This window comes from Labrus mixtus, chromosome 20 (assembly GCF_963584025.1).
Source record: "Labrus mixtus chromosome 20, fLabMix1.1, whole genome shotgun sequence".
NCBI lineage: Eukaryota > Metazoa > Chordata > Actinopteri > Labriformes > Labridae > Labrus > Labrus mixtus.
Genome location: NC_083631.1, coordinates 23,360,525 through 23,380,186, shown reverse-complemented (window position 1 = coordinate 23,380,186; position 19,662 = coordinate 23,360,525). Strand labels below are relative to the sequence as shown.

General features: G+C 43.6%; 1 protein-coding gene across 1 annotated transcript; it reads right to left on the bottom strand.

Moving 5' to 3' along the window:
* Positions 1 to 685: 685 nt before the first annotated feature.
* Positions 686 to 2,399, bottom strand: junbb (JunB proto-oncogene, AP-1 transcription factor subunit b). The gene has a single exon (XM_061026400.1). The coding sequence runs from the start codon at positions 2,062 to 2,064 to the stop codon at positions 1,081 to 1,083; it is 984 nt and encodes a 327-aa protein (XP_060882383.1). The 5' UTR covers positions 2,065 to 2,399; the 3' UTR covers positions 686 to 1,080.
* Between the last annotated feature and the right edge of the window lie 17,263 nt (positions 2,400 to 19,662).

The following is a 19,662-nucleotide window of genomic DNA, read 5'->3' as shown; positions in this document are numbered from 1 at the left end:
ATTACCCACCCCCTCTCCTCTGACAAGCGGAGGGGGCATCTTGAGACGCCCCCGACATTCCTGAAGCCGCTCTCACTTCCCCTCATGTGTAGATACTTCAATAACTGACACTTCGAGTTTTGCCGCTTTGCCTCATTAAAGAACATGATTGTCGCTAAATGGATTTGATTTAAGAATTTGATAATGAAACGCCACATAAGTGTGAGTTTTTATCTACTTCCGCATGTACTTTGGTCTTATCTCTACCTTCCTTCCTGTTAACAAGGTCGCACTTTGCTCCTCTGGTGTGTGGCAGGTTTTAATCTGAAGTTTCACAACAATAAAAAAGGAAATTCCGCCACTCTCACGAGAGATCGCAGGTTGTTATCGATACAATAGAAGGAGGGTTGAGATGAGACTAGTTACCTGGGCGGGGGTTCCCAGAAAGTCTCCCATGTGACGCAGAATGCCGCAACATGCCCGTAAATGGACATGTCCGTGCGTAATAAGGAAAGGCCTACGTACGTGCGTTACGCTCTGTGCGTAAAAGCGCTGAGAACAGAGTGTGCCTAATGAGAGCTGAAGAAACTGTTATGAAATGATATAACCCACGTTTGCTCTCTTGTATCACCTCATGTTGTAAGTGTGTTTTTATGTAACTGTAATAAGTGTTATTATGACGTGAATAAACACTGGAGTCCAGCTGTTTCATTTGAAGACACTTTACTTAAATACATCACAAATAAAAAAAGACAGTGTAAACATTGGACATCATCAGTTTGTCTGGATCAACCGGACAAACCAAATAATTTACACACAGAATAAATGCAGCATTGCATGACAATATCAGTTGTAAAAGGTACAAAGAAATACAAGTATCATTCCCATTTCTACCATCAGTGAGCAGACTCTGCTCAGTCTGGATGCTGTCCTGATGGTGTCTCGGGTTCAATGGTTCTCTGAGTGATGCCCAGCATCCGGAAGTACCATTTTCTATCAGTTCTCAAACACAGGCATCAGCTGTTTCTCCCAGTGCTGTGCATGCAGATCATGACTCCAGTGTTTTTTACTTTCAGTCTGTTAGTTATTAGTCTCTGGTGTTTAAAACGCCTCCATCTTACTCGTTAGCATCAGCTGACAGCCGCTGCTCACGTGCGTCAGGACCTTCTGTTTGAGCTGGGCGACCTGGTCCCGGAGCACTGACGCCGTGTTGGAAAGCCCCACGTTGTCGCTCTTTAGACCCTTCACCTTCTCCTCCAGCCGGGCGATGCGCTCCAGCTTGCGCCGCCGGCACTTAGTGGCTGCGAGCCGGTTCCTCAGCCTCTTGCGCTCCGCCTTGATCCGCTCCTGGGTATCCATGTCGATCGGGGACATGGGGGGTGAGCCGTCGCTGCTGAGGAGGTCCGGCACGGTTTGGGGTTCCTCTTTCAGAGTCACGAGCCGCTGCTGGTGGATGCCCGAGCCGGCGAGGGAGTGCTGGAACGGGTGTGAGCCGTGCGTGGAGGTCTGAGGGTGGCTCTGCTGGTGCGGCGGCAGGTAGCTAATAGTGGCTGTGGGGTAGCTGGATGCGGAAGAGATGCTCGTGTTGGGGCAATAGGCGCTCAGGGTGGTGTAGATTGGAGGCTCCGGCTGCAGGGTGGAGCCGAAGACGCTAGAGGCCGCCGCGGAACACGTTGTAACTCCTCCGGCTCCAATGGACACGTTAGGAGGAATCTGGTTAATCTTGTGCAGCTCGTCCAGAGCTTTCACGAAGCCCTCCGCGAAGCCCTCCTGCTCATCCGTGATACCCCGGTTGTAGAAGTACTGTCCCGGGGTGGGAGTGGTGATCACCCCGTTACTGTTCTGGATGATGAGCCTCTCCAGCTCGGGGGACGCGAGCTTCAGGGACCCCATGTCTTGATGCCCACCCTGGTACTGGTCGGTCTCGGCTCTCAGCTGAGACTTCAGGTTGCGATAAGGCTCTGTCAAGTTCAAGTTCATGTTCTGCTTCAGCAGTTTGTAGTCGTGCATTGCTGCGTCTGAGTGGCTGTAAGCCGACAGAAAAGAGTCGTCATGATAGAAAGGCTGCTCCATCTTTGTAGACATGAAAGTCGAAGGAAAAGGTGAGCTTACCAGCTTCTTTTAGAAACACTCTCCTTTAATCAATAAATGTCAGAGTCAGCAGAAACAAGCCACAACTCAGGCACTCGGCGTCTCTCTCAAGTGTCCCAAATGAATTAAAAAATCACTCCAAAAGGCGAAAGAGTGAAAAGTCCAAACAGTCCAACAACAAGCAGCTCAGTGTCAGATGTTAAAAGTCTTTCTCCAGTGTCCTGTTTCTGTTCTCTTCACTGTCCGCTCAGGGGTAAACTTTAACTCTCAGTTCCCGCTCTGGAGATGTGTTGCTGTTGGGTACTTGTTGAGGTGTGTTCAGAGAAACCGATTCTTCCCCCTTTTTATAAAGCCATGCACTCGCGCTGGCAGTCGAGCGGAGGAGCGCTGTGATTGGCCAGGCAGCGTGTTATCCACGCCCACAGAGGGAGACGTCGAGTGACGTTAATGCCGGGAAGAGGCGACTGTAAACAAGCCTGTAGGCAAGACAGAGCACCGAGGAGGGACCGCAGAGGAGACCGGTGTGAGAAACACAAGAGTGGACCTCATTAGTTCATCTTTTGATGCGTTTATAGTCTGAATGAGAAGTGGCAGCGGAAGAAGAGAGTTAAGACCACTCTGTTGGAACAAATATCTCTCTTTATTCCTTCACTCATGTTGTTAAATCGTTTTTAAAAGCACCATTTTTTGTTTTATTCCGGGTTTAAACATCCTTGTCTCATATTAAAGGAGATTCAGTCATTTGCTGTGTGATTCTGGAGCCAATAGATGTTATAAATCTCTTAATAAACACCGGGCTGTAGTGGAGGAAGTTCTCAGACCTTATATGGGCGTGATGACGTACAAGTTCCTCTCCGGGAGAACCGGAAAGCCACGCCCACCCCGGGCCTCATTCCAGCAGCAATCCTGCTCCTGTCTAAACCCCAAACCGTGAGCGAGTTAGTGAGGGACTTTCTGTCCCAGCAGGGGAAGAGGAGAAACGAGAAGACATCTGTAAGCAATGTGTGACAGAAAATCTCCCATACAGCTTTCTGTTTCTCTCTGTGAAACAGAAATATACTGCCTCAGTGTTAGGTGACTCCACACATTTTACCAGCCCTGGAGCAGCCCCTTCTTTAATTATTAACGCAAAATACATGAGTGTTCCAGTTAAAGAGCAGGAAGATTTATAATGTGTAATTAAGTCTTTGATCGCTTTCTTTTAGTTTTTCTCCTCATGTGATGGATTTGTGGTTTTTGAACAGCATGAGAGGAAGGTAATGTGAGTCGTCAACAGCGCACCTGTTTCAGAAGTGGAGAAGGGAACCATTGTCTCCTGTTTACAATTCTTCCAACACCCACACACACACATAAATGCCTCCATCGATGTACCCCACATCCATGCACAGGCAGAACGAGTCAGGTAGGATGCTTCGCTTTGGCAGGCGTTTAATCCTCCGGCTGCACCTGAGGTATAAATCTGATCATGTTCAACAGCCGCTTACAGCAGGAAACACTTCAAAAATAAACGTGTGTGCTAGAGACGAGGCCAGGGGAGAGTACACATGATACCACTGAATTAAAAATAGAGAAAGTAGTACCTTTTATTTACCCGGTGAAACACCACAGCGCTCACAGATGAGGTCTCTTCCCTCTCACTGTTTTGTCCCAAATCTGTTCTGTTGAATAAATTAAAGACCCAAAAAATTAATTGACAGGAGAAAATGTAGTAATGTGGATTTTATAGAATTACTTTTATGACTTGCTGACACTATTAAAAGTGTTGTTCCACCATGCATCTGTTATAATGTCCAGTAGCTGCCATGTGGTGGACTCTGAAGCTTCAGTGTTTATCCAGCTCTGCATGGGTCTGTAAACCTTTCTGTGTTCTAACCTCTCTCCATTTTTCAAAAGCATCTCCAATATTGATCCTAGTTTGAGCACGTTTCTGCTCGTGGAGCTTATTAGAAACATGCAGAGGCTTTTTAGGTCGGGTACAATCACTTCTATCTGAACCACTTCTCTTGCCCGCTTCCATCGCTGCAACACCTGTTGACCTGATAACTGCTCTCATATCTGGCAAACCGAGGGGCGTCCAAAACGGCCGTGTGGGGGGGTCGTCTTAAAAGCGCCTACCTTCTCTGGTCCAAACAAATCCAGAGCATTCAGGAGCAGAATCTAAAGTTAGAAGGAGGACATACTGGCTGCTGCATTGTTGTCAGAGAAGCCAGCACTTCAACATAGCATGTTTTCTTAATGTCTGATCATATAGTAAGCTCACATAGCTTTTTTTTAGACGTATGGGGGAGGGGCTCCAAGGGAAAAAATAACAATTTCAACTGTTTGTCATATTATTATTATTAACTTTGCAGCTTTAACATACTTTGACCTATGTTGTTTGAGCTGCAACCTTACATTTTATCCAGCTGCGGACACATTTACATGTTAAGTCGCTTCATGTGGCGTCAACTGACTTAGTGATTATTGACAATTCAATTAGGATTAGCGTCACGCCCATTTGTGGAACGACTTAGCCTTTCTCTCCTCCTTGACAGGCAGGAACGTGGAGATGACAGTTTATAACATTTCAAGACACTTTTTCATACTTTTCTGACAATCTAGACTCAATAATTTATGACGGAGTAAACTTTGAATTTACAAAATCAAACTGAACAAACTGCCTTGCTGAACAAGAACAGCTTCATATTTCAGTTTTCCAGTGAAGCTCGTTCTGTGATTATTTCCCCTCCAGATTCTCATCCACTGAATCTTATCGAGCTTCAAGCAATGTGTTTTTTTTTCTGGGGAAGGGGGCTGGTTTAAGCTTTCAACATGTTTACCCTTTGGCAGCAAACAGTCAAACTGCCCTGTAACAACATGTGTGTCAAAAGAAAAAAAAGAGCACATAGGCAGATATTTGCTCCAGCAGATGCGTGTGTGTGTGTGTGTGTGTGTTTTTATGTTTTGGCCTAAAGCGAATAATCCTGTTAGGGCAGAAGTTACTCAACATGTTTTTTAAGACGTCACAGAAAGGAGAATGCAGATGTGCCTGACATGATTTGGAAAGTTTGCTGAAGTGTGACATCACTGTCAGGGTCTCCATGCTCGATGATAATGGCCTCAAATCAGGTAATTGTCTGGCATTCGGATGGACTATTTTCATTCTATGCCTTTTTGTTAGTCTCCATGGGAATATGAATAAACAAGAGGAAAACAACAGTTCCTGGCAGTGTTATGCCTCCACTTTGCCACCTCCCTTATAAATTCTATTCTCCGAGCAGCTGCCTGTTTCTGCTGCTGCTCAGGCTTTTTAGTTTTATTCAGCGTTGCGGCAGGAGGTTGACCACAGGTTCAGTGACATTTTGGCAGAGCGCAGCAGTGTAGGGTCCAGAGTGGTGAGTGTTTACGGGAACACTCGTGAGGTGGCACCGTGCCATCCTGCCAAATGTTCATTAAAACACACTCCCAAACCAGTGGGAGAGAGACGAACGTGTGAACGTTGAGGCAGATGTAGGATGTGTTATCGATTCATATGTGACATTGTTCCCGTCCTGAGCAATCAGCATTAGTCAGCCCATTAATTATAAACAGGAGCGATGTGAGTTTTGGGTGGATTCAGCTCCAAACAATGGCATTTGGTGAAACACTTATCAGGCTTTTTTTTTTTTTCAGCTAAACTGTGGCTGAAATCTTAGTCACATCTTTGTTTAGTCACATCTTTGTTTAGTCTGTTTAGATGTAGAGGCCTTTGTGTACAGAAGTACAGACGCTCCTCCTCTGACTTCGGCTTTTTTTTTCTACTTATAACCCGATATAAAATATATAAAGTGTATGTTTGATCCATTAATGCTCCTTTAGAGCAGCGGAGACAGAACATGTTTAATTGAGCTTGTTTGAAGCCTCCCCCTAAATAGTGTTGAATTTAAAGAAACACATCATCATGATACAGAAAATAATGTGAACACATTAACATGTTAAAGGTCACATATCCTCCTCCTCTTCAACCAGATTAAATAAGTCTCAGAGTTCCTCAAAACATGTGTGTGAAGTTTCTTGTTCTAAATCCACTCTGATCCTGTATTTGATCATGTCTATAAACCCCTCTATTTCAGCCCTGCTCAGAACAGGCTGTTTCTGTGTCTGTACCTTTAAATATGTAAATGAGCTGTATGACCACGCCCCCTCTCTGGAAGGGCTTGGGGTGTCTCGGTCTTTCTCGCTCCATGTCCTATTGTTTACGGTGAGAAGACAGACTCAGAAGGCAGAACAAACACCTAGCTGTGGGAGTGTCACCCACCTGGGGGAGGGGCTACTGCCCTTTGTGATGTCATGAAGGGAAAATCTCCAAACGGCCTGTTTGAGCACACATTTTCTGCAAAGTAGAGCAGGCAGAAGACGGAGAGGATGGACTTTTCTCAACATTGGGGGGTTTGTAGACAGACTAGAGACACATATAAGATGAGTGAGTGTGCAACATCTATTTTTAAACCTGTATTAACACCACAGCATTAAAACTACATTTAAGTGATTCAGATAAACCAGAGATTCATGAATAACAAAACAAGACGAGTCCACTTAGAGAACAATTCAATGTGTTCAATGTTTTTAGGCATCTTTTGTAACATTTTAGAGAGAAACAGTCTTTGGCCTGATGGGAATCAATTCTCCATAATTTGATGCCCTGAGGGTGAAGATGGAAAGCTTGACGAGCCGAGTGAGAATGGATCTGACTTTGCTCTATAGTTAAGTCTTGAAGCGCTCGATCTGCTGCAGGATTTTTGTGTTGATTCTGTTTTATGCATATTTTTCTGGGCAAACATTCAAAGAGTTCCAGGGCAGGACGAGCGGCTTGGCAACACACTCGTTTTTTAAACAGCCAGGATCACATGGACAAGCGCCAAAAAACTGACTGAGTGTTACCTGCTCTGGTTCCTGGGTGAGTTTGGGAAAGGCAAGGCCTGAGGGTGAGAGGAAGCTGTTTACCGTAACACTGAGCAAAGTGTGTGTGTGTGTGTGTGAAGCAGCACGTATGTCACTCAGGGTGGAGTATGCATGAGTAGTTATTTATTTGACCACAATGTGAACATCTGCACGATGGGAGGAGACGATGAAGATAAAGTGGAATTTCTTCTGTCTAGTCTCACACATCCTGCCTGCAGTAAAATCTCTTCTAACAGACTTTTTCTGACCCCTTTAAAAAAACATGATGTTGGATTAATTGCAGACATTTTGTGGCTTTATTTATATGATGTCTGGGAACAAGATTAAAGAGTATTTATGACGATATTAGTGCACAAACTCTTCTTGCAGTATTTACATGCAGCAAAATCCCCTTAATTTCTCCACCCTATAGACTCCGTCTGTGGACAAAGCAGGCTTTCACAATAAGGTGCTTATAGTGAGGACTGAGCTCTTCTCTTCTCCTCCTCCTCCTCCTCATCTCAAACCGTCCCATTGTGTCTCACCACCTCTGCACAACTCTCCTTTTGTCAGAGCCGGGCAGCAGCCTACTCGTCGTCTGCTCTCGGACGGCGCTGGGCCCTTTTTGGTTGGTGCTTCAGCTCCGTCTCTGTGACTCAGAGCAGCCAGGGCTAATCAGAGGTCAGAGCCCCCCCCGAGCTCGCGCCTCGCTTCAGAGTCTTTCCCCTGACCTTCACAACTCCTCCAAACACCCACTCAGCAGAAAAAGGAGTCGGGGTTATCGAGGGGAGAGCGGCTGGGCAAAGGGGACAGAGAGAGACAGGCTCAGTCAGATGAGGTTTGTTTGCGGCTGACTCCTTCGTTTGGACATAATGGGGCCTCTCATCTGTAGCGCAGCTCTTCTCCTTTGTGACTGTGGTCACTCTATTGCCAGCTCTATTAATAGAGGGATCCATCATGGTTTACATCATCATCATTATCATCCTCGTCAACATCACATGATGGTGTTTTCTTCCTCTCCACACGAGACGATGCTGATCTTTTAACACTCAGAGGGCTCATGTTACTCACCTGAATCTATGTATAGATTCTATAATTAAATGTAGAATCTGAACTCAGGGGTCTGCCTCTTAGTATGAGAAGAAGACTTTTGGTTTATGGTAGTCGTACTGCGTAGTATCGACCAATCAGCAGGCTTTGGCGTACATGCAGGAAAAACAGTCATATGGAAAGTAAGAGAAGATGGAACCAAATCGGCCGTACTGATCTTTGCAACAAACAGCGTTAATCTGATGATGACTTCTTCATCTCCATAAACAGATCAGATCTGTACGAGAGCAGCACACAATCTCTTCTAGATCAAAACATTTAACTTTATCTAGAAATCTGATGGACGCTGACGCAAAAGCCTATCACCGTTTGGATCTCCTGACGTCTTTGAAGGCATCAGAAATGTTCAGTTTCCATTCAACAAACAAACATTTAAAAGTCGTTCTCTCCTCCTCTGAAGGTCAGACCAGACGAAAATCAATCAATAAATAAATGACTCGCAGTGCACTGAATACAGATTAAAATGGATATTAATAATGTTTGTCTTCAGAAATATTGTGCTAATGATGCAATGTAGAATAATGTCCTGCAATGTAAGCCCTGTTTTGTTTTTAGTTTGTTTTTAAAAAACAAAAAAGAGATTAACCAGAAGAGAAAAAAAAGGATATTAATAATGCACCACTATCTCTACTTTGTTAAACAAGCTGACGAGCTCTGATGATTGAAAAAAGCAAAAGAAAGTTTTCCTGTTAGACAAAGCCAGTACCTCCTTCCTCGGGGCGTCTGGGTAAAAACATTGCGCTCTGTTTCATGCTGCACTTGCCGGACGCTGTTAGGACCCGGTGTTTGGTTGTTAATTGGACTGTCAATGATGCATCACAGGGGAAAAGAAGTCTTGGTTGGAAGTCGTTTATCGCTAACCACTCAGTCGAAATGACAGGAGTCGGCCCATTGTTCCCAGAGAGATATATGGTGGTCAGATGTTAGCCGATGGCTTTATCTCTTCTGACCTCTACGGGACACTTATCTGAAGGCTAAAGGTCATCAGTTTGAGAGCACACTTTCATGGTGTAGAGAGGAACTGAAATAGTGTTTCAAAAGACCCACACAGTCACTGCACTACAGCTGGTTTCCAAATAAGTCATAAAGACAGAAATATCCTGTTGGATGGGAATGATGTTGTGAAAATAATACCCAGGAATCACACTTTTACTTTCACTGTGAGTGTGTTTACGGTTTATATTTAGTTTGCAGAATTACTTCAGCGACTTAACACCAGATGGTCAGTTCCTCTACTGGAACTACTGGAGCCATGTCAACAAGTTCTGAACAGACCATCATGGACGTTAGAGGATGAATTATAATCTGTTTGGTTTTCCGCTGACTAATAGACTGTGTGGTGTAAGCAGCAGGGTTTTCTGTCTGCAGGGTTGAAGGCTTGAGTTCGAATTTTTTTTTTTTTCGGAGCAGAAGAAGAAGAATTGAACTTATCACGATGAGAGGTCGGTGCTGAAGGAGAGCGAGAGGTTGGCAAACAACAACTGATCAAAGTTTTACCGTCCAGGAAGTCAGTCCATGAAAAAATCAGATTTACCATTCCCTATATTTGCCAGATTTACCCAGCGGCCATCTTCCTGTCCTCCTGAGGGAAGCTCTAACGCTGCTAACAGTGGAACTGAAAATAAAAGCTTCACTAGTAAAATAAAAAAATAATGTTTTCAACAATAGCAGAGGAGAGGCGAGACTTCTGATATCAGTGTTGTAGTACAAACTAATCCGAGGGAATCATTTCAGGTCCAGAGCTGCTGCTGACTCCAAAACAGGAATCCTTAATGTTGTTTTCATGTTTTAATGTTGATGTATGGTTGAATAAAAGCAAATATTACGCACACGGCGCTATCTAAAGCACACCTAACGGTCATTACTGAGGGAAGCACCGGTGCTTATTGTTGCTAGCTTAGCGTTCTGACACTGAGGTTGCGAGCACTGCCAGCACAAAAAACTGCTTTAGCTTCAATATTAGCTTCTTGCTAATATTAAATCTGGGTTTGAACATGGTTAACACGAGCTGTTAATTTAGGATTAGGAACATGCCCAGGGTTTGACTTAGCTTTGTCCTCCAGCTTCTCAGTTTTCAATAAACTGAGAAGCTGTGAAATTAAAACAATGTCACAAATTCCTGAGTGAAGCCATCTGAGATCTAGAACATGAGAGCATTTTACTTCCCCTACTTGAGCATAAGAAGAAGAAAAAGTGTGAATATGGTGAGTGTCTTTCTGGGTATTAGCATGTTGAGGTTAGCCTTGTAAGTGTCTTGAAATTGGTTAAATTAATCTGACAGATAACTGGACTGCAACCACTGACAGCATCAGGCTTCACAGCAGACATTTACCACTGGAATGATGGACAAATGCAGGATTTAAAATGCAGCCAAAGCAAATTAAAAAAAGAGATCTTGCTGATCTTGGAGGGAAAACACTGAATCTACGCCCATGCCCGTGGCTGTGTGTCTAGGAAGTGCAAAACACACTCGAATCCAAAACGCGCAGTAGAGAAAATGTGGACATGCATCCTTTGGAGATTAATTCAGACTTTACATGTCACTGAAATTATAAACTTTGGGTGTAACGCTCGACTCTCAGGCCATGAAATGAAATCCACTCTGGCACTAAAAGACTTCATGTTTTTCCGTTTTCCTGCAGAGTCAACCCCTTTTGATCATGTCTCATACAACCCTGGAAGACTTGTAACTTTCTGTGTGTGCAGCAGCAGCTCTGTCACAACCTCTCGCTCTCTTCTTTAAGATAAAAAGGTCAGAGGTCAGGGCGGCCTATAGGGCAGGCTGATGGTGTCAAACACAATGCTGACTGTGACTGTACTCACTCGAGGTCGCCTTTGCAAGTCGTCCATTCTGCTCGATGAACCTGAAAGCCGACCACAGGATCTGTGAGTCAGGTGGTGATTGGAGCTTTAGGGGGCAGTGTCGCTCGCAAGGCAGCGCGCCATTTTCTGCAGAGAGTGAGAGATAAGAGAGGAATGGTTAGTCCAGTTAGAAGTGTAGGTCACTGATGTAATCTCAAATGATCTACATGTACAGCTGTGTCCCATGGCTCCATACAACCCTCGTCAAGCCCTCCTTCTTCTGTCCCTCTTTCTCCAGCCCTTTGCACACATGCACAACAAACCTGAATATTTCCAGGATTGGCTGCATGTAATCTGCGAATTTTTAAGGCAAGGCAAGTTTATTTCTATACACATTTCAACAACAAGGCAATTCAAAGTGCTTCACACAATACATCAAAAGCATCATGACAGAGGAAAGAAAAGAAACATTAAAATAGAAAAATCACTGAACTTTAACTTCTAACTTTATCTTTTTTCAAGTTCAAGTTATCTTTATTAGTCAAATGCACAACATAACAGTCAAAGCAGTCATAGCTGGCAATGACATTTTTGTGTTCCAAGCTCTTCTTAACAATGCAAAAATAAAAAATAGTATAGAAGATAAGAGTAACAACGCACAGTGCAATTAAGAACCAAAAGTTTAAATAAAACTAGAATATATGTACAGTATATATATATAAATATGTATGTACAGAATATATATATATAACAATATAACAATGAAGTAAAGTGTCTCAGACAGTATCTGTGTAGTGCAGTTGCATACAGTAGTATGCTTGTGTGTGCAAAAATATTATTGTGTGTGTGTGGGGGGGGGGGGATCTTAGGGTTTAGGAGTTCAAGGGGCTTGTGGAGTTCAAGAGTCTGGAAATTATCTGCAAATACTTCTGAAATTTCTGCAAAACTCGGGGTGAGCCGAGGTGTGAGTACAGCAGGAAATATTCAGCGAAGTCCAACCACACTGCACAGGTTGCAGGGTGTAAGCGCCACAGCACTCTTTACTAGAGAGCTTGAAAAAGTCAGAGTGAAGAATTGTGTTCCCCACATGCAGCTCACCCTGAACAGTTTGGGAAACGTTCAGGAGTTTTGTGTGCAGAAGTATGCAATGTGCTCTTAATGACCTCGTTCATTTCAGGGTCATGAGTTGAAGCCGGGCAGCGTGAAGAACAAGAAGACGTTTAACACAACAGAGTGGGATGTGGGGGTGAGGGCAGGAGGAATCTATTGGCTCCAGATATTTCCCGTGTGTGTGTGTGTGTGTGTGTGTGTGTGTCTGTCTGTGTATGTGTGTGTGCGCGCGTGTGTGTGTCTCAGAGGAGGAGGGATTTAAGAATAACTGACATTTTATCCACACAGTCTTGAAGTGGTAAATATAAATACCGCAGTAAACACACATCTGATCCATAGCACGCTCGCCGCCTGCCAAGCCTTCCTCCGAGCCGCTCGTCTCCGTTTGGCTCCGTCAGACGGACACAGCTGCGCGGCTACGTGAGCGTTTCCTTTTGCTTCTCTAACTGCCACATGGTCCAAACATGGATCTGGCTTTTATTAAAAAACTAAACTCCTTCACAAGCACACGATCAGGGGGTTTTCAGAATGATATAAGTCATCGACCTGAGAGCGCTCTTTGGGAGATTGAAGAGCAGCTGCTCCATCATTTCTGCCCTCATCGAACATATTTCTTAATAAAGCCGAACCGTTATGAACCACCATTTTATTTATGTCCCCCACTGACTCACTAAACTCTCAGCAGCTGCAACCTTTGGTCAAGCGGAAACATCATTATGTCACTCCTCATAACGGCCCTGTCTTTAGTGGAAGAGTTTTTACTCCCTCTTCTGAGTCTGAGCAACACCGACACTTTAAAGTTTATAAGCAGGGAGTGTACTGGCTATTTGTCCAAAAGGAAAAAAATCTAAATAAACTAATATCAAACATAATCAAATGACCACTGATGCACCATGGGGATGTGATGTACACAGGCAAAAGAAATCCAATGTCCATACAAGAGATCTGCGGTTTTATGTTAGTGTGCATAGCGCGCCTTGAAGGACACAGGTCGGGTCTCGAACCGTCACTGAACACAGGCTCAAAAGAGTCATGTGTTCATGATTTTATTTTGGAAGCAGTTAAACATCAAGTTGGTTTGGGAATCTCAAGTAACACTTCTATCTATTTCATAAGAAAGGTGTGATGAAGAGGAATAAATCCATAAAAAAAAGTTGCAGGCATGTTGCTGGTAGCCTAGTGATTAATGTGCACGCCCCATGTACTGAACAGAGACTACAGTCCTCCAAGCGGGCGGCCCGGGTTCGAATCCAACTTTTCCTGCATGTCATTCTCCACTCTCTCTCTCTCTCTCTCTCTCTCTTTCCCTGATCTCTACAATAAAGGCACAAAAAGCCCCAGAAATGACTCCATACTGGGAGCCTAGACCTTCTACATTTGTTGCCGTGGTTTCCAATCAACAATCAATATTGTTTGATTTTGGTTAGTTTCATATCAAAGTTTAAAATTCTTGTATCATGACATCCCCCCGCCCCCTGTGATGAACTGTGCCCGCACTCATCCTGTGGTAAAGGCAGTAAAACACAGGAAGAGGTTACAGGACACACATGGTTTTTAAAAGCTACTTCATGAGGATGTTGTTGGTTAAATTAAAGTTTTATTACAAATCTATGAAGATTAAAGAACAATCTTGTTTTATCTGGAAGCTGTGTGTATAAAAAGCTCATATGCTCTCTCCTTCTCCTCCCTGATCTGTCAGCAGTTTATCTTTTTTTCTTGTCTCAGTCTCATCCTCAGTGTCTGCTCCACTTCCTGGTTTCCCCTCCGAGTCAGAGTCCAAATAAACACGACGGAAACTTTGCTGTTCTAGACACCCGGACGTCACAGTGAAGGTAAAACCAGACCAGGGAATCCCTTCGGGGGGGGGGGGGGGGTGAATAATGTGAAGGTCATGACCCTGACAGGAGTGACGTCACCGCTTCATAAAAAAAACGAGTTTGAGTCTGTGACGTAGGAGTGAGTAAGTTTGCAGTCACACACACACACACCTTAAAATCTGATTAAGTAACATAAACAAACAGTCATGAAACACACACGAGCAGCTTTCTCTGCTCTGATAAATCCACTGGGATTTTCTCCGGTTTAGGGCGGATTCACAGCAAAAGCTTCAGCGCCAGCACTTTCTGAGGGCAAACACTCACATGCAAGTTTTTTCTGTCAACACAAAAAAAGACAGCAGATTTGTTTTACACTTCTGTCTGCGTAGGCAAGTCCTGCTGAGCCCTAAGGGAGCGTTTGCTGTGATCCTGGAACCCGAGCGCCATTCCTGACGCTCGGGACCCGGCACGTCTGAAAACAAGCCGGGACACGGACGCCCTGGAGTGAAGACGTGCCTGAAAGAATCATCGACACCCCCACAAACACCCACACACACACACACACACACCCCTCCTCACACACACACACACAGCGCTCCACTCTCACTCACACGCTTACTCACACACCAGTATGTAAATACACTTTTACTGGTCGCCACCTTGAACACAGCCTGAGACAAACAAACAAACAAACACTCTGCTCAGCCCCGCTATCAGAAGTGTTTTTGTATCTCACCTCAGCTGACTATTATTACTGTTTGCGTGCCGGACGGTGATCTCGTGCAGAACACATGCAGAGGTCGGCATTAGGAGCCGTCTGCAGCAGCGTCTGTGAGCTGGAGACGACCACAAGCAGCACAATTAGCAGTTTGTGGTCTGTAATGTGGCTCGCTAATTACCTCACATTTAATGTAGTTCACCTTAAGTAGAGCATTTAGGGAGCTCGGCTGCTCCAGGAATAGACTCTCTCCAGGCAGTTTGAGAGTCTGGTTTGGTCACAAACGACTGTTTAATTTGTTTGCATGGCAGAGTTGTTTACTACAGTGTCAAACTGGGATGATATCCGGCTATGTTAGAGAAGTTTTAGTGCTTAGAAATACAAAGAAGTTTCATGATTTGAATAAAAGTTAGCATGACATATGTTTGTTTTCTTTCTTAATGAGAGTTCATTAAGAACTTCTTGTTCCGGTGATGGTCGGGTTATATATGTCTGTTGGGTATCGTGCACTTTGGGTTCTTTTCTCTTGAATTGTATTTAATTATTTTTAGTATTTTACATTTGTTATGTTCTTGCTGTTGTTTATGTTCTTCTGTATTTGGTTTAGTTTGTTCTTGTTTTTGCTGTTTGTCAAAGCACTTTGTAAACCTGTGTTTTTAAAAGATGCTATATAAATAAAGCTATTATTATTAAGATGTCTCCACTCCTGTGTGTGTGTGTGTGTGGAAGACAAGGCTGGAGCTAGCACAGTCAGCTAGCTTAGCTGTGGTTGGAAAGGGAGAAAAACAGCTAACAAGATCAGACACATGAAGTACAAGATCAGGAAGATAAGTTTTGCATTTAGGAAGCGCTGCTCCAAAAATAGCCTCTCGACGGTTTGGTTACTAAATAACCGTTAAATTGTTTTCCTGGCAGAGTCGTTCTCTAAAGCTTTAAACGGAGATGCTATCTGAGTCGTTTTGGAGAATTCTTCAGGGAAATTAAACACCTAGACTAGAAATGAAATGACTTGAGGTTATGTTGTCATTTCGGGGTAAACATGCTCATTTGCTTTTCCTGCTGAGCATTCGATGAGGACATATATTACTCTGAAATGTGAAAGAGAACCTCACATATAAGGACATGCTGATCTTTTGGGATACACACTGGTATCTTACGCTTCAGCAGCTCTACATGGAGGTCAGTGCTCTCAAAGAAGAGACCTTGGATGTTCAAAAATATAATTCAGTGGACTCCTTCTCTCAGGCAGAATCCAAAGAAAGTACTTGAGCACACCAATCATTTAAGGAATATTACATTTGGCGTCTCGACGCCCTGCGTCTTCCTCAGAGGCAAAACCTCTGACTTCTGACAGCCTGAGAGAAGGAGTGCATTGAATTATATTTTGAACTGGTATCTTAATATACACAAATACATATACATCACACATTAGATCTCTATACATTTGAAAGGGTGTGTATGTGACTTCCAGGGCTCTTGGAGCGAGCCTCCAGTGGACACTGGAGGAACTGCAGGATTTTGCACTTCGGCAGTGGCTTAATTTTTCAAAACTGGAAATTGGCGCTCAAATGTATTCAGTTCATCCATCCAAAATGCCTCCCTTCTTCAGAGCTGGTTAGTCAGATTGCCCCTCTGGGTTTAGTCTTCACTGTTTCAATCCATTAAATTAAAGGGTAGGAGAAGACCCATAACATTTCTGATGGCAGCCTTATGTTCTGCAATTCTTAGTTTTAAATTAGCTGGATTGGAACTTGTAACCATTGGTTTTGTTGTATTGACTGAAAACATTTAACTTTTTAAGAACATAAACTTTAATTAATAAACAATTCACTAACTTATAAAACCATTCCTCAGTTTTACTAATAAATGGAATATGTTTGTTGATCTTGAACCGGCTGAAAGAAAAAAAACAGGAGAAAGAAACCGATGCAGCATCAGAGGCCTTTCAAATAGTTTTCCCTGAAGTGGAGAACAAACAACATCTTCCCCTCTTCATCTCTCACTCTGAAAGTTTGGAACTGAGTCATCTTCACAGTGCCTGTCAAACATTTCACTGCTTCGTCATTCCTCATCACCGTGTCAGACCGAGTCAGAGGTGTCCTCTTTTTATCATCACAACTACCTCCAACATTTACTTCATTACACTACACCACATTTACTATCATACTATGGTGTTATTACTATAACTATTGGAAGGCTGCATGTATTTAAATCTTTGTTTTTGCAGAGAAATAACTCAACTAAGGTTTTCAAAGTGTTCATTACTTAGCTATTGTCTATGCAACATGTTTTAAACTCTAATGATCAATAGTATTAAAAAGCACTGAAGCTTTAAAAAAACAACGTCTATTTCATAAGACAGGAGCTTAGGAGAGGAATCAATCCACCAAAAATTGGAAGCAATCGCATGCACGCCGTCTAAACTTCACAAATATTTTGAAAATGTGGCCGATGTGTTTTCTGCAACAGGAGTTCGCTGCAATTTTTGATCATTAAAAACAATAAATTGCAGAATATTTGTGTTGCTGTGGTATGCAAACATGTTTCCATATCGTTAGATTTTGACTAGGAGTGTATCTAAGTTTAAAATTCAGGTATCGTGACGACCGTAAAGGCAACACGATTGTGAGTGATTTGAGTTCAGATGTTGCCTCAGAGAGAACATCTCTGCAGCAGCTGAACACCGTTTTAGATTTTTTCCACCTGAGAAAAAAGGAGAGTATGAAGTACAGGCCGTGATGTTTCCTGTCGTAGCCGCTTCATGTGTTGAAGCGCAGTTTTAATGGGTCTTTTTGCTCGATGTTCTCTGTGAAGCTGCGAGGACAGAAATAGCTGAAAAACAATGCCCGCCGGCTGGAGGCTCGCATCCATAATGACCCCAGCCTTGTGATTGAAGAGGCCCCTCTATAAAGGCAGAGCAGGTGGGAGTGTAGGTGGTCTCCCCCCAGCGCTCTCCTCCTCACGCTGCATATGCACACACATCGATGCCCCACAACCCTGCAGAGTGCACACACACACACACACACACACACTCACACACACACACACACAAACACAGAAGGTATATGTGCTGCTGTGGATGTTTTGCACTTCACTCCTGCAGCCTCTACACTCACTCATGTATACAAAACGTCTCTGGTTTATTTCAAACCCTCTTATTTCTTAGCTTCTGGACCCCCTACAGATGATAACAGGCTAAAATTACAGCTTCATGCAGGAGAAGTTTTTATTTTCCTCATCCTGCAACTCGTACGATCTCTTTTGAGAGATCAAGTTCATCTCAAACTCAAACTGCACACTACTCTAGGTTCCTCTCTTTGTGTTTGCCATTTTTTAAAACCTTCTTCTGTGTCTGAAGATCCGCTGTAAATCACAAGCAGCTGCAGTGAGTCGTCAACTTTCTCTTCAGCGCTGAGTAATAATGAGAGTTGTACTTTCATCTTTGCTGATGTTCTGAGACGTCGCTGCGGTGCGAGTGACTGTTTGAGAGTATCTCCCCTTCATCAGTCTGAAACGCTGCAACGCCCCGCGACAGCGAAGAGAGAGAGAACGAGTTTCAGTGTCAGCTTTAGAAAGAAACTTTAAGTGCAGACTTGGCCGGTGTCTGCAGAGTCAGTTGGCTTCGTGTTTATCCCACCACAAGCACTCGATAACTGACTTCTCAGCTCAACCTTTTGCAGTTACTCACACAAGAGGACTGTTCCAACTACGTGTGTGTGTTTGTGTGTGTGTCCAACTCTTTTTTGGATGATTTCTGGCTCTAACCTCCGCCAAGAACATTTAAAAAATCTGTGACTCACAAACACTGTCGGCATCTGATCCTGAATATACGGGCATGTGCACGGCGGATCAGAATTAAAAAGCAAGTAACTATTTTGGTGTTAATGTGGTATTCCGATAAGAAGAGCGGCTTCTTTGTTCTTTTTTTCACAGATGAGCGCAGATGTTGTGTGGAGATGATTGCATGCAGGTGGATCCACACACACACACACACACACACACACACACACACACACACACACACACACACTCTCTCTGCTGATTCAAACAGAGTCTGATACTATAAGGACAGTTTTAGAGATTGCTGGAGGGCGTTCCATGAGTTTGAGGCGTCATAAGAAAATGCAATTTCACCAAGTTCAGTGCAAGCACGAGGGACTTAAAGAACAAGTCAATGTTTGAAAATAAATACATAAAGAAAATAAGAAGGCTTCCTGCTTCCATCATGGTTGATAACAGCTACGACAGTGAAACAGATGAATGAAGAAGAGCAGATTCCTCATATCCTTTAAGACATACTCGGCAGCCTTTTTTTCTTGTTCCCAAAACCAATAAAGAAATCAGCAGACAAGCATTCAACTTCAAAGCTCTACTGCATAAACATCAGAACAATAAATTCACATCACATTTTTAAGAAATCACTGCTACCTTTTCTCACAGAACCATGTTGCTGCTTTTCATGGTAATGTCTTCTTGCCCCTTTAATATCATATCTTTTTGGTTTCTTGATATGTCATTATGTGCGTCTACCTCTGATGATTTTGTGTGGGTGCTGTGGCTTTGCGGGAGGGATACGTGGGCCGATGGGTGTTTGAGAGCCTTTATGTTTATGTGTGTATTTTGTGCTTGACTGTCTGTATCACACTGTACTGTTGTGTTTTTGGTTTTTGTGTTGGACTTGGACCCCCTCGAAAACGAGATGGTTCATCTCAAGGGGCAATCCATCAAATAAAACAGAATTTCTCACAAGATTGAGGAACGTGTCGACAAAGCCACTTGGAGCTTTGCTATACTTTAGAAACATGGATTGTGGAAAGTAAGATCAGCCTTGGATAAATCGATGATCCCTTTTCTTTTGTTCCCTGCAGTAGACTTGTTCTGTTTGTCTCCATCGTTCTCTCTCTTCTCTGTCCTAATTTCACCCTCCTCCCTGCACCTGTGTGTGGCTCCCTCTAAATAACAAACCTTCTGCTTCTCCTGGATAACACAAACCATCTTGCCGATAACCTTGATCAGAGGCGCCATGTGCCTCCCGACCATGTTTACTCACAGCGGGGGCAGCGCTTCAGACTGGTGCGTGCGTGAGTGCAGCCACTTAAACATGGGCCATTCAGAGCCATGTGGACCCAGCAGGTG